At 36.7% G+C, this 25112-nt stretch overlaps 1 protein-coding gene across 4 annotated transcripts; it reads right to left on the bottom strand.

Moving 5' to 3' along the window:
• Positions 1–14102: 14102 nt before the first annotated feature.
• On the bottom strand, positions 14103–25023 carry LOC104601806 (phosphatidylinositol/phosphatidylcholine transfer protein SFH12-like). Of its 4 annotated transcripts, none has more exons than XM_088893640.1 (15): positions 24983–25023; positions 24326–24438; positions 23317–23578; positions 22746–22845; positions 22340–22606; positions 22012–22089; positions 21799–21900; positions 21666–21715; positions 21382–21481; positions 21175–21270; positions 20855–20971; positions 19632–19755; positions 18654–19039; positions 14385–14459; positions 14103–14280 (listed from the first exon to the last, which is right to left on the bottom strand). In XM_088893640.1, the coding sequence occupies exons 2-15, from the start codon at positions 24351–24353 to the stop codon at positions 14263–14265; spliced, it is 1803 nt and encodes a 600-aa protein (XP_088749766.1). In that variant the 5' UTR covers positions 24354–24438; positions 24983–25023; the 3' UTR covers positions 14103–14262. The 4 variants fall into 4 exon arrangements, with proteins under 4 accessions (XP_088749766.1, XP_088749764.1, XP_010263589.1 ...); XM_088893638.1 differs by having other exon boundaries at positions 14103–14307; positions 18654–19045; positions 24983–25022; XM_010265287.2 differs by having other exon boundaries at positions 18654–19045; positions 24983–25021.
• Positions 25024–25112: the final 89 nt, after the last annotated feature.

Here is a 25112-nt window from a genome sequence, read left to right as displayed (position 1 = left end):
CGCTGGTGCTGGCTAACCTGGACAGGGCGTCGGCCTCAGCGTTCTCCGACCTAGGGATTTGTCTAATGAAGTTTGACTGGAAGTTGAGTAGGGCTTCTCTGACTTTGGCTAAGTAGGCGACCATGGTTGGCTCGCGAGCTTCGTACTCGCCAGTGACCTGGTTGACCATGAGTTGGGAGTCATTGCAAATAACGATGTGCTTGGATTTTACTTCTCTGGCTAAGGCTAGTCTAGCTATCAACACCTCGTACTCCGCTTCATTGTTAGATGCCGCGAACTCGAAGCGCAGCGCATACTCCAGTTTCATGCGACTTGGGCCATGCAGGACTATTCCGGCTCCACTGCCGTGTTGGTTCGAGGAGCCATCTACGTGAAGGATCCAGGGCTCCTCATCTCAGCTCACGCTTGACTGAACTAGGAGAGATGCCACACTGGCTTCTACCTCATGGGGCTCGGACTCAACCGGCTTGGGAGCTTTAGGCTCACCCGAACTAGGGACCTCGTGCCCAACCGACCTGCGAATTTCAGAACTGAATGTGCATTCGGCGATGAAATCTGCTAAGGCTTGAGCCTTAGTGGCAGTTCGCGGCTTGTACTGAAGGTCGTACTCACTGAGCTCAACGGCCCACTTCGTCAACCGACCAGAGTCCTCGGGCTTAAGTAAGACTTGCCTCAGAGGTTTGTCGGTGAGGACGATAACAGTGTGAGCCTAGAAGTACGGGCAGAGCTTCCGAGCTGCAATTACTAGTGCATATGCTAGCTTCTCTATCTCCGGATATCTCGTCTCTACTCCCTGCAATACTTTACTAACATAATAGATGGGTCGCTGGACCTGATCTACTTCCTTTATTAGTACCGAACTGACCACTTCGTCGCTCGCCGAGAGGTACAGTTGTAAAACGTCGCCCTCCTCGGGCCGGGTTAAGATCGGTGTGCTAGCGAGGTATTTCTTGAGCTCGTCAAACGCGAGCTTCCAGTCTTGGGTCCATTCGAACCCTTTGCTCTTTGTTGCCTTAAAGAATGGAAGGCAGCGGTCCGCCGACTTGGACATGAAGCGGCTCAGGGCGGCTATGCGGCCATTCAACCTCTGAACCTCCTTCAACTTCCGGGGTGGTTTCATATCTAAGATGGCCTTAATCTTATCCGAGTTGGCCTCAATGCCGTGCTGGTTAATGATGTACCCTAGGAATTTACCCGAGGTAACACCGAAGACACACTTGTTTGGATTCAACTTCATATTAAACTTACGCAAAATTTCAAAAACAGAATGCAAGTCTTGTATTAATTCATGCAAAAATTGGGTTTTGACGACCATGTCGTCTACATAGCATTCTACTTTTCTGCCAATTAATGGCTCAAACAATTTATTTACAAGCCTTTGAAAGGTTGCCCCTGCGTTTTTCAACCCGAAGGGTATAACCTTGTAACAGTATAGATCGAACTCCGTGATGAAGGCAGTCTTTTCTTCTTCTGCCGAGTCCATCTTGATTTGGTTATAGCCCGAATAGGCATCTAAGAAACTCAGCAACTCGTGCCCTGAGGTCGCATCCACCAAACGGTCAATTCTGGGGAGCGGGAAGCAGTCTTTTGGGCAGACTCGGTTTAGGTCGGTGTAGTCGACGCACATGCGCCACTTGCCATTAGCCTTCTTTACCAGAACGGGGTTGGCTACCCAGCTCGGGTAATGGACTTCTCTTATGAAGTCAGTTGCAAGGAGCTTCACAACCTCCTTGTCGACTGCTTTCCACCACTCCGGGGCTAGGTTGCGTTTCTTCCGTTTAACGGGCCTAACTACAGGATCAGTATTGAGCTTGTGAGTTATAAGGTCAGGGTCTATCCAGACATCTCTGCCATGAACCATGCAAAAATATCTAAATTTTGAAGTAAGAAACTTACCAGTTTGGATCATAGAGGTTCCTGGACGGAAGCACCGATCTGAAGCATCCGAGCTGGGTCTGCGGCTGAGGTCGGAACAGCGACTGTTTCTTCCGTGGATGCAACTCGTTCTTCGCCTTGCTCTGTAGGCCGCTCCAGTTCGAGGTCGTCGGCCACCTTGGTCTTTCCCTTTAGGGCGGCAACATAGCACTTGCGGGACTCAAGTTGGTCGCCCCGCGCTACCCCCACACTGTAGTCTGTAGGGAACTACATTGCCAAATGATAAGTGGAGACCACTGCCCATAGGACATGGGTGATTGGCCGACCTATTATGGCATTGTATGGGGAGGGGGTCGCGACCACCAAGAAGTCATGGTTGAGTCTGACTACGCAGGTACATCTGTCGACTTCCACAGGTACTGTCATTTTCCCAAGGGGCCTGACTTCTTCTCCGCTGAAGCCCACCAAAGGAGTGTTCGTGGGCTTCAAGTCACTTCCCTGCAACTGAAGCTGGTCGAACGCGGCTTTGAAGAGAATATCTGTCAAGCTGCCCGAGTCAACGAGTACGCGCCTGACCTCGAAGTCGTTGATCCTCAGCTTTATCACAAGCGCATCGTCGTGAGGGTAATGGACCCCTCGCACATCATCTTCTGTGAAGAAAATTGGTTCTTCTATCTTTGGCCACTTCGGAGGATTCTGTTCTTCCCGAGCAACTTCACGAACTGACGTTCGAGCTGCCGCTGAAGTACAACCCGCGACGATCGAGCCTCCCACTATCACGTGGATGGTGCCTTGAACTGGCCTCTCTTCCGGAGGTGCTTCTGTGACTGTTCGACTGGCCTGCTACTGGACTCAGGAGCGTCCTTACCATGCTACCCTCGCGAAGCATGGTAAGGAGAACTAATCCTTAAATATCCGCAACGGATGAGCTCCTCTATCTCATCGCGGAGGTTCTTACAACTTTTGGTACTGTGACCGTGATCTCTGTGAAAACTACAGTACAAGTTCTTATTTCTCTCGTTGGGATTTCCCCTCAGACGGGGTGGCCACTTCACATACGGGGTGTCCTTGATCGCCATGAAGGTTTCGGCCCGCTTCGCGTTCAGTGGGGTGTAATCAGTTCGGTCTGCTACAGGAGCTCGGAACGACTGACCCGGCTTTGCCTCCAGAGCTGCATATTTTTTCTTTCGGCTGTCCCCTTGGCTGGAAGGTTTTCCTTCCCTTTTCCTCTTCTTGGGTGCGCCCTCGCCCTTCTGGTTGATCTCTTCCTCCATGGCTAAAACCTATCTGCGAGCTTAAGAAATTCGGTTATGGTTGCCGGTTGGTTGACGATCATGTGTCATTTGAACTCTTTATGCTTCACGCCTTTCTTGGCTGCTGCGAGGCGCACGACGGGGTCCAGGCGCGGTATTTGCATGCACGCATCGTCGAACCACTTGATATAGCCCCAGATGGACTCTCCCTTTCTCTGCACTATGTTGAGGAGGCTTTCTTCAGTTCGCGGGCACCGCTTGCTGGTGACAAAGTGGGACGTGAAGGCTTGTGCAAATTGCACCCAACTTCTTATCGATCCAGGTGCCAGGTTCCGGTACAATGTACGGGCTACTCCTCTGAAAGTGGTGGAGAAGGCCACACACATGTACGACTCACTGGCTCTCGTCAGGTGCATTTGCGACTAGAAGGCATCTACGTGGTCATTTGGGTCAAACGACCCATCATACTTGTCAAGAGTGGGGAGCTTGAAGTCTTTAGGCATTGGGACTGCTAGGAGTTCGGAAGACGGGGGGGACGGAACTGAGAGGAGGGGAGCCTTAGCTTCGCCCGAGCTCACCTCTTCTCTTCCTTCGAGCTCGAGCAAGTTGTTGGTGACAGATCGACGAGCTCGGCGGAGGCGTATTTGCTTCTTGGCGGGCTCCACATTCGTGTTGCTCACCTTCGTGCTGTCAGGAATGGTTTGCGCAGGAAGTAGCTCGGGCCGCTGGTGATGGCTACAGACAGAGGGATCCTGCTTGGAGTCTGCAGCCAGGATCTCGAACCAGTTCTCCAGGAGCGGGGATTCAAACTTTGACTGCCGAGGTGATGTAGACCTAGCGAGCTGGGGTCCTCCCGACCTGACTGCCCGCGGTGAGACCGGGGTAGCCGGTCTTTCTTGTTTGTCACGGGAGGAGGTCTGGCTCTTAGGAGGGTTTTGGGAGGCTTCCTCCTTGGCGAGAAGGGCGTTCGTCCTGGTGGTGAGACCTTGCCCTCTACGAGGCTGGGTGCCGAGGAGGGAGTTGCGGCTGCTGAAGCTAAGGTTGAGGCAGCTGAGGGAATTGCTGCTGGTAGTGATATTGGGAGACGTGGTGCAGCACTTGTTGTTGGTAAATCTGGTGTTGCTGGAGCTGCTGCACTTGGGCTTGCATGGCCCACATGCACTGCATCAAATCGTCAAGCTAGCTCTGGCTGGTCGCCAGAGGAAGACAGTCGGTTCAGCAAAGGTCGTTTCGACCGAGGAAGGCAAGGGAGCACCCACAGGCACCATTGCTCGCGGCATGTTTAGGCTGGGGACTCCGTTCACCGAGAGGAGAATGGTAAACTACCCAATGCAGACCGTGGGAACCTGGGGTTGTTCCCTGGAGTTACCCATCTCCATGCTTCGTCCAACGTTGCTTGAGGAAGCCATGAGTGCCAAGTTTTCAGAGAAAGAAGAACGGTGAAGGTTTAGAGGAAGGCTTTTAGAAGCGGTTCCCACAGACGGCGCCAAATGATGGTGCGCAATCCGGTCACTCCTAGCTGGCACTTATGTGGCTCTTGGAAGGTACCTGAGATGGAGAAGAAGAAGAATCCCCGGGGGGTTGCCCGGCGGGAACACTCTGATGCTTAAGTTAGTATTCTATAGGAGAAGCAAGGAGAAAATAAAGGCTAAGAGTGCAAATAGCGTGTGAGTAGAAGATCATACCTCTCTCCCTCGATAATAAGCTCCTTATAACAGAAATCCATTGCATCAGGCCCGCTGGCCTCTGACAGGGCAGGTATAACCGCCACTGTCAGCCTGCCGCAGTCGTTACTGGCAGGGGCTGAGGTGGCATGCACGGGGCCATCATTGCAGGGTACGTGCCTGTCGGGTGTGAGGCACCCTCTAAAGGTGGCAAGCACGATGCTGTCTGACGAGGGATATGACTGTTGTCCTTAGATTTGTCGGGTACGGTGGTCGGGCAGGAGGTCTTCCTGTGATATGCCAAACTACCCTTCCGCGAGTTACCCTGTGTCGGGCTACCTCATAAGCGGCAAGCTACCTGTGGTAAGCTAAGTCGAGCTGTCTGGCCCGAGGTGTCTTCACCTCGGGGTATCTGTAGGCGGATCGGTGTGTTCCTGTCTGGTAGAAGCTTCCTGAGGAGTGCCCATGCGGCTCATTCCCGAGCTACTTTGTAACGAGCTCAGAATACTTTAGGATTACCTTTAACATAATTGGTCCTTGGGATGACTTGTCTGCTTGGGAGCTTGGGCGAGCTAGTTCCCCTAGCTCGCAAGCTAAAGTTGCCTCGAAGTATACCTTCAAAGGTAGCTCGGGGAACCCGGAGCTCGCGTTGTGGCGAGCTTCTCCTTTTGTGAGCTACGATGTAGCGAGCTTCTCCTTTTGTGAGCTACGATGTAGCGAGCTGCTTTATGGGCCCGTCACTTGGTTGCACTAGGCTACAATGCTGAGTTGTTGCTCGTGCTGAGTCAGTGTCCACGTGTCACCGTTTCATAGGTCGGGTCAAATCGTCCTCCATCAATTGTCATTTCGTCCATTCTCATCTTCAAGCCCACACCATTGTAACAAGTCACATTCCCTCCAAGTCACAACCAGTTGATTTGTTTACCAAAGCTTTGGGGCGTGACCAGTTTGCTTTTCTCTTATCCAAGTTGGGCATTCAACCTCCTACTCCAACTTGAGGGGGAGTATTACGACATCAAGAACATGTGCTACATGTGCTACTCAACTTCTCCAGTTGGCGTATTCTTGATCTTGATCTTGGTTTCTTGCCACTTGCTCGGCAAGCTGGAAGGCATCAAATTGTATTTATAAATACCATTGTGTACCACTAAGAAAGGCAATAAAGTTTCATTTTATCTTCTGAGGTTACGCTCATTTTGTCACCTCATTGCAAGTTACTATCACCCTATCGCAAATTATTGTCGCCTCATCGCAACCTGCTGTCACAACTCTACGATTTTACACCGACAAATGTGCCATGCAAACCTATCTCAACTTGGTTGTGATTCTTAATGATATCATTAGCTTGGACGATGGCAATGGAGAACTCGCTTAAAGAATGTTGATCGAGGTCTCTGCACCAAAGAAGCACGTCATCGGTTTCGTCTTCATCATCCTTGCTTATATGGGCGTACTATCGGAAAACATCCCTCATTTCCTCAAAAAAAGAAACCCTAAAATTGTCGACGATGTCAAATCCCATTCTTCTTCTTCTTCTTCTTTTCTCTCTCTCTCTCTCTCTTCTCCACCCCCACCATTGTCGTCATCTCCGCCCCATTCTCTATCGCTGCAATTGATGTAAAACAGAGCATCGCTGCAACTGATGTAAAATTAATTATTAAATATTTTAATAGTTTTTAAGATATTAATTCATTAACTATTAAATATCTTTTTAATTTCTTCATGGACTTTATTACTATTTTTATTATTATTTTAATTCTTAATAAATTATTATTATTATTTTTATTTGTATTTATTATTACTTATTTTATTATTATTAATTATTAAATATTTTAATAGTTTTTAAGATACTAATTTTCTACTTATTAAATATTTTTCATTGTTTCATGGACTTTATTACTATTTTATTATTATTTTAAATTTTAATAGTTTATTTTTAATTTATAAATTTATACATATTTTCTATTTTATTCTTATTTTGATAAATTATTTTTATTTTTGTAATTTATTCATATTTTTCAATATTATTTTGAATTTAGTAAATTATTTTTATGAAATAGTGCAAATTGATCTCAAAATTATCAATTAATCTGATCTAGGGGTAAAATAGTAAAATCAGAGAATTTTATATGCTGAAGGATTGATCCAACACAAACAAACTTGTCTATTCAAAACCTCTAAAAATAGAAAATCATCTATGTTGCTTTTCAAATTTTAGGCACAAATAATATCTTTTTAACTTTTCAAATTTCAAACTTATCAAATACCATGTTAGTATCCTTGGACGGCCATATTGATAAATGGGATATGGATAATGGATAGCATCATCTTGATTGATCCAACCCAAGTGTTTGAGAGATGTACATGGGACTGAGAATGGAACGGTGTAAGTTAAATAAATAAATAAATATGTTACTTTCTGACTCAGACGTTCCTTTATGCTTTGCCGATAAATACAAAACAACAATTAATAGATGATCCAAAAGCAAGGATAAGACAGATGAGAGAAGAAATAGAATAGGGTTCTAGTCCCCTTTAGTTCACTAGATTTAGAATATTCCCCACTTCAGTAGGATTTAGTTCCCCTTGCCTCGGGTTTAATAGCTCATAAAAAAACACTAACCCCCTGGATCTCCAAATTGGAAGTATGGGTGTTCACACCTATTTTTCAAATCGAACCGGTATTACCATTTTCTTGGAAATCTGTAACCAAAACCAAATCAAAGTTGATTGGTTAACCGATTGACTGGTTTGGTTAATCGTCAGTTTGGTTTGTCAGTTTTTTGTTCTTTTATATTTATAATATATATTATAAAAATATATAAATATATAATAAAAAACTAGAAATATATATAATATTATATTTTAAATAATAAATATTATATTATATTATATTATATTATATAATGCATATTTATTAATTTATAATATATAGAAAATATAATATATATTATATATATATAATATACATAAAATCTATACTACTTTTAAAAGCATGAATGGCCTCAAGAATATTTCTGGAATTTTTTAAGGACAAAATTTACCCCTCTATATTTAAATTTATTGATAAAAAATGAGGGCAAATAGGGTAATCGGTTCTTGATATTAAATGAGTTGAAAAGAGGTAATTTAAAGATATTCAATTCATTCAATTCTCTCTCATTAAATCCAACATTTAAGTTATTAACTTGCATTCATATTCATTGAATCATACATTTAAGTTATTTTTGTTTATTCTCATCATTAAGTTCTGTTAATTAAATCCATACTTAATAAATTAATAATTTCAATAACATAAAAGCTTATACTTTTAAAATCTACCTAGCAAAAATAGTGTTTTCATCTAGGTGGTGGTAAGAAATTAAATCATTTTGGGTCAAATGGGTTAATCCATGTTTCCACGACTAAATAATAAAATTAAAAATAGATAAAATGAAAAAAATAGAAATTCAAAAAAATTGAGAACATTTTTAACATACATATTAACAATAACAAGTATGATAAATAAGAAATATTTTTATTAATGATGGAAATAGAATGTAAAATTTAAAACCAATTAGAAATAAAAATATTTTCCTATTCTCTCTCATTAACTCCTATATTTAAGATATATTTTTCTCATCATTAAATTCTTGTAATTAAATCCACAATATTAATTTTAATAGTATAAAAATAAATATTTTGAAAAGTACTTGAAAATAAAACCATTTTCTTCACTCCTAGTGGTAGGCAAGCAATTTAACCATTTGTGGTCAAATGGATTAATAAATAATGTCATAATTAAATAATAAAAATTAAAATAAATAAATATGAAATGTAAGAAGTATTTTTATTAATGATAAAAGTGGAATGCCAAATTCAAAATCTACCTAGAAATTAAATGGTGTCATAGTCAAATAATAAAATTTTTAATAATAAAAAATACAAAGAATCACAAAAATAAACAAAAAAAAAAGATAGAGAAAATTTTGGGCACATATCTAATGTTATATATTTATAAAAAATAAAATATTGGGTACACCTCTAATATTGTGCATTCATTATCTTAAAACAAAAATAAGTTTTATACATAAGAAATAAGTTTATCAATGATGGAAACATAATACAAAATCTAATGTCAACCTAGAAATCAAACAATTTTTATTTTTAGATGGTGGGTTAGTGGTTTGAGTCAAATGATACTATAGACAAACAAAAATTAAGTGTAAAAAGTAAAAATTATTTTATATAATGTAAATGAAATATATAATTTAAAGGGAAATTATAATCAAAGTCGGTAGTACATTTAAAATTAGGTTGCAGGTTGGTCTAGAAACCAACAAAACTCTGACAACCAGTTCTACATTTCAAATTATAAAAAACCTGCCATGTCATTGGAGGCTTATGTGGTTGTTGCCAACACGGGACTTTTAGTCCATGTTGGACATAACAAAAAACCTATACCGGAAATAGGTTTTCAGTTTCTCTCCCACTCCCTTTGTCTCTCAACCTCCCTCCCTTCTCTCTCACTCTCATAGTCATCTCTCGATCTCTCACTTCCTTTGTCTCTCCCACTCTTAGCTTCGGTTTGTAGCCAAATTAAAACCTCTCTCTCTCTCTCTCTATTGTTCTCCCTTAATTTTTCTCATTCTTCTCCCTCTTGGTCAATATCTTCTTCTCCCTCAATCTCTATCGTTCTCTAGTTGGTGTAAATTTCATAGCCAAGAGTTTCTTGTAAATTTTTATCAAATTGGTGTAATAATTTTTTAACCATACCAAGTTGGTTTCATGTTCTTTTATACGATCTGATTAATACCATATAAGTGTGTAAGAAAATAAAACAAAAGAGAGAGGGAGTGGGAGAGAAACTGAAAGAGAACAATAGAAATTAAGGGAGAAGGAGAGATGGACCAAGAAAGAGAATGAGAGATATTGAAGGAGAACTATAGGTAGAGAGAGAATGAGAGAAATTGATATAGAGAACGTAAATACAGAAACCAAAAACCATTTTTATTTATTTTTAAATCACATAGTCATTGGGTAGATAAAGATGAATGTGAGTCAGATGGTGAGAGAGAGATTGAATGAGAGAGAGAGAGAGAGACTAAAAGCCCTTTTTTTATTTTTCAATCACCAAACATTAAAGGGCAATTTCAGTATAAGCTTTTTGTTGTGTCCAACATGGATTAAGAGTCCCATATTAGCAATAGCCACATAAGCCTCCGATGACATGGCGGGTATTTTTCTAATTTGAAATGTAAAGTCGGTTGCTAAAGTTATGTTGGTTTTTGGACCAACTTGTAGCCTAAGTTTAAATGTACAACCGGCTCTGACTATAATTTTTCTTAATTTAAAACTAATCCAAAAGCAATGCTATTTTTTTATCTAAATGGTGGGTCAATGATCCAACGTTTCCAAGAAGCCGATGATGTCATAATTGAATAACAAATATTTAAGTTTATTTTTAACCATATTGTTATTTTTGTTAATTTTCAATTTCTATTTTAACTATGATATATATAAAATTCAAGTAATTAATATTTTCTTACTTGCAATGCATGTGCTTAATTACTAGTATATAAAAATATATGTATACCGGTTGATTCGATTAAGTGCCGATTTTTTGTATTGATTAACCAAAATCAAACTGATACTTATGGTTTTTATAAAATATCAAACTGAAACCGAACTGATCGATTCGGTTAATCAGATTTTTTATTCGGTTGTGATCTATTTTTTGCTCAGCCCTAATTAGGAATTCCACTTTTGTCTCTCAATTTCAGCCTTAACTCATCTCCATTTCAACTTTCAAAAGATTAGACAGGCCAATCTACTCCGTCATGCAGGAGGAAAACAATACCAAGGTGTGTTGGATTTACCTCGTCTTATTTTATTGTATTTTATCTGGATATCTTAAAGAGGGGGGGCTAGGGATTGAAACATGACAGTTAACGATTAATGGATCACAAGGCTTTTAGAATTTCCTTTTGTAGCATCATCATGGCCAACTCCTAGTGATTTGTGAGTTTCTTTCTATAAATAGTCGTAGGGTTTCTACTTCCCACGTCCTCTATCAATAAGAAATTAAGAACTACTGACTATGAATTTTAATGATAATAAACGCACCATAAGAAGTTAAGGGCCTGTTTGGCAAGTTTTTTTGAGAAGATCTTTTTGTAGTTCTGATGGTCAATAGATGCATTGTGCTTTTGATATAAGATCTGGGCAGCCCGAAGACCGTTTGGTAGACACGCATATTTCTGTGCATCGTTTCGGGTCTTTATGCACGAGACTAAAACGCGGAAGACGCGGGAAGATTCATTTGGAGCTCCCGAAATCAGCCCAAAATGGGCTTCTCACATCTTTTCGGCACTCTCGTCTTTTGGTGACGAGATTTTCTGGGTGCCAAACGGGAATAGACCGATTTTTGGTCTTCCCGACTTATAAGCAACCGAAAGACTGTACAGAAAGACGCGCCAAATGGGTTGTAAGTTGGTACTAACTATGTAAATTAAGTCTATGCAGCCAATGCAAAGCTCAAGTGGATCCAAAAATGCCTTCAAACAAATGAAGTACATGAAAAAATCATGTTTTTTGAATGATGAGCAAAATACCGGAATTGGCCCAGGCTTGAAAACAGTCAATTGGGGTGCATATCGGAGTAATTTGGAGGTTTAGAATATGTTTTATGTTTTATTTAGGCTCAATTTGGGAAGAATATAAATACAAATATGTAAAGTGTAAAACCTTATATTTTATATTATTTTCTATATATTTGCACTGTAAATATTTGCATTTTGTATTCTTCACAAGCTAAAGCCGTGTTAATGTAAAAAACAACATATGCAATTGTTAGATGCTTATCTCAACATTATTAGACCTTATAATAGGAGACTGACCTTTACAATCACTAGAATTAAGTTAAAAACAATTTGTTAAGAAATTAAAATGAATTTGGATAAATTTGTACATGGGGAGCAGAATTGCTAAACCGCTCAAGTATTTGGGTTGTGGGATGAGATGTCCTATTTGAAAGAGGGGGTATTCATCTGAGGCTTATTTTTCAAAGATTGGAGACGACCACAAGTGCAAGTGGGGACATCCTCTCTTCTTGGGAAATTGACATGGTCTCGGTGAGACATCTCTACTTTGAAAGGAAATGACCCTTGTAGATCTTTGTCCTCGTTGGAGTAGAGACCTGATTTCAAAGATGCGTTCCTTTCCTACCTTTTTCTTTGAAACTAAACACAACCTTATTGAAACAAACAACTTAAGCGTACTCTATTTCAATAAATAAATAAATAATCCACCAAGCATTACACTTATATCATTATATTTCTTGTTAAAATATCAGGTATTAAACCCAAAATTCCCAACAAGCAGCCAGTCACCCAGGAAACAAAAGAATGGTTTAAAAATTTGAACAGAGTTCTTTTATCACTTGGTCGCCCCTTTCTTTTTTATTGACTTTATTTTTCTATGACTTTATCTAATCAATTCAACGAAGATGGTGTGGCTATATCATTTTTCTTATCCCCTCGATTTTGGGTAAAATTTTCATTGATGAATGATCAGATTACGATGCAAGATACAAGCAAACAGCAATAGAAAGAGGAAAATAATTAAAAAAAAAAAAAACACTTGATAAAGGCCAAACTGCTGAACAAAAGACGTAATACTGAGTAGTGTTTATTATGGACCAACACTCGACCCCATTTTTTGTCTAGTGGAAAGATATGGTTTTGGATTTTATCTTAGAACATAGGTAATTAATGCAATGCAGTGTTTAATTTTTATTTAGGCATGGAAAAAGGACAAATACAAATATAAAGATAATATAAAATACAAATATATAGAATACAAAACCTTACATTTGATACTATTTTGTATGTATTTATATTGTACATATTTGTATTTGTACTCCTTCCAAATTGAGCCTTAAGAGAATTACAAGTGTGGAAGATTTGATAACTTATCAAGTTTGTCTGCATCTCTGCATCTCTAATCTCTAGTCTGCAGGCGCTGTTGAATGTTAATGGGCTTTGCATGCAAACCATTATCCTGGAAAACCTTGATAGTTGGGTATGGTTATAGGACTAGCAGAAAGAGCCTGTGCTGAGCAGTGAGCAAAAAACAAAGGAGTGGTTGTTTTTTTAAAATGTGGTCATATAAAAATCGATCAAATTACGAAATTTAAAAAACTGTTTATTTTCTTGGATTCCAAGCTAAATCCTTTAATTTTATTGTAAAACAAGATACCGAACTGAATGTTCAATTAAAAATCCTATGCTACCTCATTAATGTTCTTTGGGATAAATAACTCAATGTATTTATACTTGTTAAAGAATGGATTAAGGTTCAAAGTATTGATACGTATCGGGTCCGTATCAATTGATATGTATCGTGCCAATGGCTTCCCAATACACCCCTCCAGAGATTGTATCGGATCAGACACTAGTTTCGAGAGTAGCCAGGCTTTAAACCGACCCCTCTGAACTGGTTTCAAAAAATAAATAAATAAAACCTAAAAAAAAGTACCGATATAGGCTCATACGCCCTGTGTCGATACTTTGAACCTTAGAATGGATACAAGAGAGAGCTCTTTAAAATACTAAGTTGGAGATGGACATGTCAAATGTACAAACGTACAGCCAAATCGCCAATACAAGGTTGAGTAAATAGGCATGGGGATGGAGTGAAATGCTGTAACTGTGAGATTCAACACATAACCAAGTTGTTGCTTCCCCATTTGTATCCGATCACCAGTCTACAACAGTTAAAAAACTAATGAATTCGCTTAAAGTATATAGTTATAGATCTCTTTTAACACCTGCAAGAGCACATATTTAAGCCTAATACCCCTAACTAATCACCAAATCACAAGTCAGCCTAGGATATATACCCATCATAGGATATATAAACAATAGAAGGATTAATGAAACTTAAAAAGTTTCATTTTTTTGTTTGTCATTCGGTCATTCCCCTGAATCAAAAAACCATAAACCATGGTGTATTCAATCTATCTCTCTCTTTCCTTCCATCCCTTCTTCCCCATCACAAAATATTAGATTACAAAATCACGTTTCGTTTTGTTTGTCGTCTCCATATACCCTTCCCTACCTCTCCCTCCCTCCCTCCCTCCCTCAGTCTCCCTCGCTTCTCATCTCTCTCCTCCTGCCCATTCCCCTTATAAACTGCATTACAAAACCATTTCCCAATCCGCACCCGGAAAACCTTGATAGTTGGGGTATTGTTATAGAATATAACACAAAGCTGCATCACACACGTGCGTACAAACACATGCACGAAAAAATAAATGGAAAAATGCGTATTCAACCAAAACCGTTGAATAAATGTTATTGATATTAATGAAGATAAAAATCAGAGGGCATTTGGTGGCTTTGGATAACTGGAAATCACTACCACCGTCAGATTAACAAGTTTTCCTGTTTCTGTTCTGAGCATCACACGATATCCAGTATCTCTTCCTTTCACATGCTGAACAGGCTCTGTAATTACATTCAAAGGCCAAAGAACTAAAAATGAAAACGCTTGCACTAATCTGAATAACAAATGAAAATGCCAAAAGCACTTCATGTCATTGACTACTTACCAGCTTCTTCTTCTTCTTCTTTTTATCAAGGTAAGCAACGATATCCTCCTGTCGGACGAGGGCATCCTCAAGAGCCTGGACAAACAAAAGTAGTTAATGCACCACACATAATACCTCTCATTCCCTCCTTATTTCTAGTTACTCACAAGGTTCTACTAAGTTTCTTCACATGTAACCCGAAATGTCTATGGGTCCATTTGGTCCATGAATGGTTGGAATCTAAATAGATATCCCTTGGAATCAGCAGGAATCAGAATGGGATTTCATAAGTTTTGCATGAGTCCAAGGAGTGTTCTTGGCATCCGTTTGGTATCATTTCACAGGAGTGTTTCTTGTGTTCACCACACTCCTATGGAACAAGAACACGTTTGGCTCCCTCATGAAGCCACCTCATCACTCCCTTCTCCCTCTCTCATAATGATACCTCATCATGCTTGGCCCACCCCTCTTTCCTCTATATTTATACCTTTGGATATTCCTTCCTAAAACTATTCTTAAAATCTCTCTACCAAAATCTAATCTAATATAACCAAGTGGCACCACTATCTCCCACTTTCTCTCTTAAATTATCTCTAATTCCTATTTATCTCTCTCCCACTTTTCATTTATATCTATCAAAAGAAAGTTTGAATTAAAAAAATTAAGAATTATTTAAATATTATAATAAAATTATGTAATAAATTTAAAATATTTATTAAAAACACAAAAAATATCATAGATTTAATATTATTCATATTATTAATAATTTTATACTTTTATGAATTTCATAACGAAATTGTGTACTAACAATATAAAATATAATTTTACAAATTATTCAATTATCATAAAATATTTTAGACTAAGAAATATAGGAATTTTCCCACTTTTCTGTATTAAAAATTATATTTAAAATATAAAATATTAATATATATCTATACTCGGGTTGTTCGATTTTGGTCAGTTTACAAATGGCCAAAGACTGTTAAAAAGACTTTCGGGTTGAAAGAAAAACACCTTATCCATAGCTAGAAGGCTAACTCTTATTAACTCAATCACCTCTTCGATGCCTCAATTTATTATGAGATCATTTAAAATTCCTAACAATACTATGGAGGAAATTGACAAAGATCAAAGGACTTTCCTTTGGAACAAAGATAGAGGAAATTTACCCTCCACATGTTCCCAATAATCTAAATAATCCCGTCTCCTAATATTTCTCCTAAACTACCTCCCCCACATTCTCCTAAATTATCTCTAATTCCTAGGGGTGTCTATGAAAAACCAAGAAATCCGAACCGAACCAAGAAAACCGAATCGGTTGGTCCGGTTTCGGTTCAGAATTTATGAAAAACCGAAGAACTGGTTCGATTTTCGATTAACCTATAAAAAACCAATAATTAACCGAACCGACCGATATATATATTTATATGTATATTTTATATATATATTTAATATATGTCACATATTTTCTATGTATTTTATATAAATATATATTCATTATATATAAATATATACTTATATTATATTTATAATGATCTATTTATAAATATATTATATATTTTTAAAATATTTATAATATATTATATATCATTTATTATTTATAATATAATATTATACATATATTTATATAATATATATTATAAATATAAAAAACCAAAAAATTGAAGAACCAAACCGGTCAAAAACCAAAACCGGTAGACCGATTAACCGGTGGTACCGGTTCGGTTTTGGTTTGGCGAAATGAAAAAATCGGTACCATCGGTTTAGTTTACAAAAAGGGGCCATGGTTCGGTTAACCGAACCGTGGACACCCCGACTAATTCCTATTTATCCTCTCCCCCACTTTTTATCTATATCTACTTAAAGAAAGTTTAATTTAAAAATTTAAGAATTATTCAAATATTCTAACAAAATTATATAATAACTTTAAAATATTTATTAAAAACACAAAAATAATTAAAATAGGTTAATTTTATATTTTTACAAAATTCATCACGAAATTATGTACTAACCATATAAATTATGATTTTCCAGATTATTCAATTTAAATATTATTCAAATAATAAAAATTTAACATTATAAATACAATATTATTTAAATATTTCAATAACAAAATATCTTAAATAAAAATTATAAAAATAGATAAATAATTATATAAAAAAAAATATTTAATATTATGTAATAACTTTAAAATAAATAAAATTCACATAAAAAAATTTTAAATATTTTACATATTATTTAAACATTTAACTAATAAATATTTTCAATAATGGAATATTTAACATAACTAGATTTTAAATAGTTATAAAATAATGAAATTATGTAATAAATTAAAAAATTACTTAAAAGTAGAAAAATGATTATAACATAATATTCAAATTAATAATAGTTTAATATTTTGATAAAACTAATAAAGAAATTATGTAATAATAGTATAAATTATAATTCTATAGATTATTAAATTCAATAAATAATTAACATTTTAAATTTAAATAATGATATTATTTAAATAACTAAATAATATTGTAAATAACTAAGTTCACTTATATCAATTAATAATTCTAGAAAATAACTTTCGAGAAAATTAATATTTAATAATAAAAAATTTAAAATCTTAATATATATTTATATATACTAAAATTAATATTTATTGTATTTTCAGTAATTATTTATTGTTTTTTATGATAAATATATTTTCAATAATTATGTATAAATCTATTTTTGTTTTGTTATTTAATAGAAAGTTTTCAATAATTACTAGAGATTGAACTACTATTATTTAGATTTTTAAAATTAATTTATTATACTTATTATATGTATTGTATTTTTGTTATAATTTATTGACTAATATTTATTAGAGATTATACTATTATTTGAGATTACACTATTTATTGACTAATTTAATATATTTTATAGTATTTATTGTATTTTCATTATCAATATATTTTTCAATAATTAAGTATTTTTGCTATAAATTTGTAATAATTATTGGAGATTAAACTATTGTTATTTATTAGACATTAGACCATTAATTTAGCTGAAATTAAGAGTGTTCACGGGTTGGTTCAGTTCGGTTATAGACTATTTGGCCAACCAAATCGACCTGGTCAGGTTGGGAAGTTGGTCACTCGGAATCGATTGACCATTACTGAAAGCTAGCCAACTTAGGTTGTATCGATTTGGGTTGATTTTTGGTTTGGTCAATCGATTAAAAAAAATAAACTTAAAAATTAAATTTAAATTAAAAAAATTAAAATAGAATTATTAAAAAAATAAATTTAAAAATTAAATTTATGATATAAAATATTTTAAACTAATATGGGAATTTTCCCACTTTCTTGTATTAAAAAAATATATTTAAATATAAAATATTAATATATCTATGATCGGGTCATCCGATTTTGGTTAGTTTACAAATGGCCAAAGCTAAACTGATCCAATTTGGTCGGGTTGGGAAATTTTTGAACCAAAGCCAACCGGAAATACTAGAAGACCGATCAATTCGAGCCGGTTTCATCAATTTGATGAACAACCCTAGCTGAAATTAATTATTGTAATTTTTGTATTGTAAAAAATTATTAAAAAATAGTATATAAAATATAAATAATTATTAATTATTTAAAAAATTAAAAATATAAAACAATTGTGTACTCTTATGTGTTTCTATTGTTTAGGTTCCGCTTAACAAATCTCATGCTTTGCACGGGGACTAGTATAAAATATAAAACACTAATCCCTATTTTTTCAATAAGAGGCACTTTTTCTACCAAAGCAAATTATATTAAACCCTTAGTTTTAAATTGGACCCTTGTAAGCTTTCTAGAGTTCTTCCTATTAATAATAAAGAATTACGGAAATTAATTTCTATACATTACATCTGGAAAGTTAGGGGCCATATTTGGTTAATGACGACCAACACATCATCATGGTTTTCTGAACCTACACCTCTACAGCCTAGTGTGGAGATGAACGACTATGCATTTGTGGCATGTTGAAGGAGAACTAATCCTTAAATACTTAACTTGTTTTTTCTTCAATATGTAGAGAGAGAGAGAGAGAGAGGTGTAAATTGGGCTGTGTTGGGCCGGCACGACACAACCTATGCTTTTGGCAGGCTGTGCTTCCCTCCCCTAGGATATTTCGAGGGGTCAGCCCGGCACGGCCCACAGCTCGAGCCCATGCAGGCCCGTGCTGTGCCGCGCTGTAGGTCGGGCTGGTCTATAGGCCAAGCCTTGGTCTAGGCCAGGCCGCAAACGGGGCCAAGCATAAGGTAGGTCCCATTGATCTTACCTTCTTGGTTGCCATAAGCTCTTGTTCCAGGGCTTCAATACGCCTTACAGCAGCATTAAGCATTTCTTCCTTCTCGGCTGACATTTCTGCAGGTTTCATACTGAGAACAGTCACTTTCTCTTCTAGTTCATCCATGCGCTTCATGATGGACAGGTATTGAGTTTCAGAGATAGAAGGCCCAGACAACTGGGATTGGTCTTTAATCATTGGGTCAACATAGTAAATAGGACTGGAGTAAAGGTTGGCATCAGTGAGCTTCTTTGGCATGGTGCGAGTCAATCGGATCATAGTAACAATGCCCATAACAAAGGCCATGAGCCCAGTAAAGATCTGATTGCTACCGCCCTCAGGAGCCTTGTTGCAAACATCATTTATAGGGAAATAGCCTGAAACTTTAAGAGAGTAGATTCACTGTTAAATACATTGTATTCAAAATATTGTATTGAGCAATATTATCAATAGCATCTCCACATTGTGCTTGCTGTGTGTGTATGTGTCTGGAGAAATATGCGATAGGGAGGCATCATATGACATATTTACTGTTTTCTGGTGCAGTATACCATATTAAAACACTAGATTTGTTGTTCTTGTCCCCCTTGGCTAAGCATTTGTGTCAAAATTATCATACATTATTCTGATTTTCCTTATTTGATATTGTCAAGGCTATACTTAATACTATCTAAAATCACATTTTATAATCCAGAATGCTATTTAACCATGGTAGAATATAGGATGTTTGTGTCTTAAAGTTAGACGGTAATAATTAATTAGAATGCTGGGACTATGAATTGCAGGGAGTTTCTTAAACTTTAGAGTTGCCCCATTTGATACAGAAGATCCACAGCATTTTCAAATAAATGTTCACTACTTTATGAAAATTACAGTGACTGGTGGCACATTATCTGATCATGATGCAACATGCTGAAGGCTTGCTAATAATTCATAAAACAGAAGGAAAAATAATCAGTCATCGTGTACCTTTTGAGAGGGCAAGATCGTCGCTTTGTACAATTTTATGCCATGTTGCATCAACAGCCTTATCCACTATTGGAATAAGGTCATCATACTCAAAGTTTCTAGGACCATTTTGGCTAACTTTAACCTGCATGGTTTTTCAATAAAGGATAAAGCTATGGATGAGACTGTTTAATGATCAAAATTTGTATATTAAATAAAAGGAAAGACACAGAATAAAGGTAAAAGGAAAGATAAAAAATCCAAGAGGCTGAAGAAAAAAGAAAAAGAAAAGCAAACTCGTATTTTTTTGAAGGCCAGACAACACCTTCAAGAAAACATATATTTCCAACCATACAATAACTTAAATAAAGGCCATTATCCAATGCTGGTCCCAGCCATCCAGAGTCTATCTAAATATTCAGTTATAGTACATATACCTCCAGCAGTTCAGCATAATTCCCTGATACATGAACTTTGATGAAAACCAGAAGATATCACTAGGCAATGGTATTGACTTATAAAATGACTCTAAGTGGGATATAATCATTTCCAGCCAACTTTATATTCTGTTAAAAGCCCTTTCCAAAACAAAGAAAACCAGCTCTAAACTAAAGAATCGTTGGAAGTAGTTATATATTTCTCACTTGTAGAGATAGAACCAAGGAACCATTTGCTCAATGTGATGGTAAAATCTCAGGCTGGCAAGCATGAGAATACAAGAATGGTTGAAACTAGCATTAGGTAACAGCCTTTTTTCTGTCAAGATAAGGATTTAAAAGGGACATCTTTTTTCCTCTTTTTTTAAAAGTTTTTGAGTTTAATGGAGACACCACAAAAACCTAAATGCCAATGGTTAGGCATTAGGCCCATATCCACTCCCCCTGGACTCGGATGGACTGGACCGTCATTGTGAAATGGTCCCTATTCTGCAAGTCTCTCTTTTTGACTCTAAGAGGGAAAAAGTTATCCATGTTATTATAAGAGGAATAGTCCCTAAAGTGAGTTTCAGACTCAGTGACCACCAAGTAAACTCTGCTAAAACATTAATGGTGTCAGCAGATGGATTCCTTACTTCTTTTAACTACTTCAGAGAGACATGTCACAGATTATATTTGAGTTTGTGTAGCTGAAGTCAGAACCTAAGCATTTTAAGAATACCATCATGAATTCTATGTCTCTGTTCAACCCTCCTCCTTTATCCAAGATTGGGACCAGCAGTGTCAGACAAGTGTGGAGTTACTTACTTCTTCACGAACAGGAGATAGTTCTGGATGGCGTATATCCTCCCTTGGAATTTTAGAAGAGCGAGATCGCATATCTTCAACATCAGTACCTTTGTCTGATTGGACTGAATCACATCTCTGCATGATGAATTAAGTGTAAAAAACGGGGGGAAGATAATTCATCAGTAAAAAAGAAAGTAAAGCATTCTATACCTAAGGTTCCATTAGGGACAAAAACAACAATCATTAATAAAGAAACACAATAGGGAAGAAAACTAAAAGGTGGGCAAAAAAAGAAAAGGAAAAGGACGCTTTGTATATTTTCAAAGGTCAGGAAACACCTTTGGGTAGACTATCTCTTCCTCTGGAATTGTCTTCTCATCAGTTCCTGGAGTAGTGGTCTTTGTTGTACATGTGACATGACCATTTTGGATCATCTGCTTGTTAAGATACCAAACCAGAAATGCTTATTGATTATTTTCAAGAAAATATGATAATGATCTGGAAAGAGAAAGGAAGAAAACACAAGGAAAAATGAAACCAACGACCTTCAGTATTTCTGGGTCCTTCCATGGACCCTTATCAGAACGCATGCAGCCACCATGTTCAGCACAGGTACAAGTACCACCCAAGAAATCTGGCAACTCACTGGTAAAAACCAGAAAATGCATATTAAGATGCTTGAGATTCAATGTCAAACAGATGATTTGATGCTATTTTGGTTATAAAGTAGCAAACCACTAATTACTAAAAACAACATTTGTGAATTATAGTGAAAGATGAAAAATGGAAAAGGAAAGCACTATGTTGCACTGTTTATAGAAAAACTTACCTGGCATCAATTACTTCAAGTAACTTGCTCTGGAACTTATTTCCAAGAACCTGATAGAAAAAACCTCACTGGTTAAGTGGATTTCCTTTATCAGAACCCAGCATCAAAGGATAAAGAAAAGATGTCTGCTTACATGGATCTTTGCAGTAGTCTTAGGATCGAGAAAAGACTTAATTGTGTTCCACAACAGTCTAAATCCTGAACCAGCATTGATTATAAACATGCGGCACAATGTCTGCAATGAGACAAAAGGGAAAATAAAACTTACGGTATCGCCTTACATGGTAATTTAGATTCTTGAAGCAAACAAAGATGTGATTGCATGTTACTTTAACAAGAGAAGTACCTCAGGATAATTATCACCGTCAATCTTCTGAAGGGCCACAACAAGATCCCTTGCAGCTTTGTTGAAATTTTTTAGTCCCTAAGGCATAACAGTTCAAATAAGGTCCCTAGGCATAAACGAGTAGAATAGGGAAACACACCAGCAATTGTTTTTCAATTTACTGACAATGCGCATACTGTGCCAACAACTCAGGAGCCAGCACACCTTTTGAAGGTGGATTCTGATCACTTCAAAAAGTAATGATAATTTTGGATGATATAAATTAAAATATACCAAGTATAAGTTTTAGTTGGTTTTCCCCAAAATAAATGTTTCAATCCTCACATACCACTCCTTGCACATCCAGGATTGTTGTGCTCTGGTCGATGTGTTTTTTTGCTGCAATTGAGCATGCTGGGAACTTAACAGCAAAAGTTCTTTCAAACTCCCGGACATGATACTTCACATATCGCTCCATGCTTGTAGCTTGCAGCAGCTTGATGGGATCAACTTGACCCAGTTTCTCAATGTAAACAGGACGTCCTTCCTTATCAACTCCATGATGTCCTTGGGGATAGTGTTCAAGCACTTCATTGAGTTCCTCAAACTCAAAATCCTTGAAACAAATAATTAATGAAAAGAGCAAAAAGAAAAATATTAATCCACATAATAGACTGTTAAAAATGAGAAAATATTGCTTGATGAATCAAACATCCAATGCTGTCTATTGGCTGCAATTTCTTTCCTAAGAATACCTCCATGATTGTGTCAGCACCAAATTCCTTCCTCCACCGAATCATGTCAGTCCACATTTGCTTTGTTTTCTCAGTATCAAATTTTCTGGCCTTCAAAAACCTGAATCATTAAATAATTAAGTGTATTAGACATGAAATGGAATAGTGTAATGCATATGATAATTTGCATTTAGAACCATAAACAGTTAAGTAGTGGAGTATATAGTTTTATACAGCCATCATAATAACATCGGTTTTATGTTACAGCTGTTACAATGAAAAAACACTTCCTTGTATGTGAGAATCATATTTCACTAACTGATAAAGAGAAATATCTAAATTCTAGATCTGTCTATCTATCTAGAGCAGTTATTTCTCGCCCTTTCCATTATCATAGATATTTCAGTACTGTCTTTAAGATCTTGATTATATTTCCAAGGGTTGGCCAAATGATACTAGTGTAGTAAGATGCAAAATCAAAACATCTTAAATTGCAAGTTTTTTTTTTAGCTATGAACATCAAACAATGATTTTTCTAACCATAAAAACAATATACAAATGTCACAGTGGAACAATCAGAAAGAAAAGAGACCTGAGCATCATATGATAATCATCGTGTCTTGAGGGCAATAATTCTTCCAAGATGAGTGCTTGTCGGAGTGCATCCACTGCCTTTGACTCCTCTGCATCATGCACATCCTCAATGGAAACATCCATAACTTTGCTGCTTCTCCTACCCTTTTTTGACAGGGAGTTCCTCAACTTGGTGGAGGAATTAGCAGATATCTGCCTCAGAGACCCCATCCTATTCTTCTTCTCATCCTCTAAGCTTTCAACTATGGGTCTTTCATCCCCTTAAATAAATATACAAAAAGGAAGGGCTCTCAGGCATGGGACATTAAGAATGTGAAAACCCAAGAGCTTTTAATTACAATGCTAATGTTATTTAGATGACAGTTTAATTCCAATGAAACAATACAGTACTATTGTCCTAATAAACAAACGGCACTTAATTGTTGCAGTTAGGCAAACAAAATCAAAGAGGTCCAACTAACGTGACGAGATGCCTAGATCATCATAATTTTGAAAACATTTTCAACAAACTAGTACAGCTATTACATTTTCATTTTTAAAGCTTTTGTGATTGAGTTTGATATAATAGCAACATTACATAGTAATCCTTAACAGTTTTAAAATTTTATTAAGATTGATGGATATGTACAATGCTGACAGGCATTTGCCTGTATGAGTCTATCCCAGCAAATATCTGTTATCATCCAAATATGAGCATTGTAGTGTTCTCCAGAACTGTTTCTATAGCAAATTGGCAAGGTTATAATATGTACGATAGTAGAATGGTTTCCTTTACATAAAAAATCTTTCCTTATCATCAAATTCTATGCCATTGTCGTAGGTTATGTAAACCATAGGGTATCAATGCGATTGCCCAGATGCATGTAAATCATAAGGTTTATCTTTCTCAATTCGTTCATGATTGTTGGAGAGTAATTACTAATTTTTTCCATCTAAATGCGAAAAGAGCTGAGGAACTGAAAGATGGAAGAAGTACATGAAATCAACAGAATTATTTAATTATTTACCAGGTCTGGCGGACATTACGTCACACATTTTCTCCTTTATGATTTGTTTCCGTCAGACAAGCAAAGGGCAGGAGAATCATGCACTCACATCAAGAACTGCCGGCGCCAAATGCCTGCATCTCACACAAGCTAAAATCAGAAAATGAAGATTCAGTCATAAATGAAGGATGCCTACATATCCCCCCTCGTCCCTTCCAAAAATCCAGTAACTAGGATTTAAATAGAAACAATAAATTTCAAGTTAAATACCACCAACTTAAACCCTTTTAAATCAACAAAACACAATGTACATTTCCAGAAGTTATACATCAAAAATTATAATTGTATAACCCCCTTGAAAAAGAAAGATCCTTCCTACATTTCTCCTGGGTTGAGTTTAATTCTTAAGAATCTACAATTCAAAGAAAAAAAAAGCAATTTATAGCTCAATAAACAAAAGGAATCCGCATGGGAATAAAGACATAGTTATTTAATTTTCCACAGAAGCCAGATCAACAGCAACAATAATGATGATGATGACAAAAAGAGTAACCCAGAGCCCAACAAGTTTGTATAGTTCTTAGGAAACTGAAACCAAGAACTCGAGTTAAAACCACATGAACAACATTGATATTACCGTGAAAGAGAATGAGACAGAGAGCTAGGGAGAGAGCTTACCTCTGCAGGAAAAAACCGTCTTTGCTTAGGTGAAGAGAAGGTATAAATGACCGAATAATCCTCTCTAAAAACGCCCAACGACATCGAGGAGGAAGCGATGAGATTTGCGGGTTTGCTTCTTTTCTTGACG

This window comes from Nelumbo nucifera, chromosome 1 (genome assembly GCF_055504915.1).
Source record: "Nelumbo nucifera cultivar China Antique chromosome 1, China Antique-T2T, whole genome shotgun sequence".
Classification (NCBI taxonomy): domain Eukaryota; kingdom Viridiplantae; phylum Streptophyta; class Magnoliopsida; order Proteales; family Nelumbonaceae; genus Nelumbo; species Nelumbo nucifera.
The sequence above is the reverse complement of the archived record's forward strand: the minus strand, read 5'-3'. Positions and strand labels throughout refer to the sequence as shown.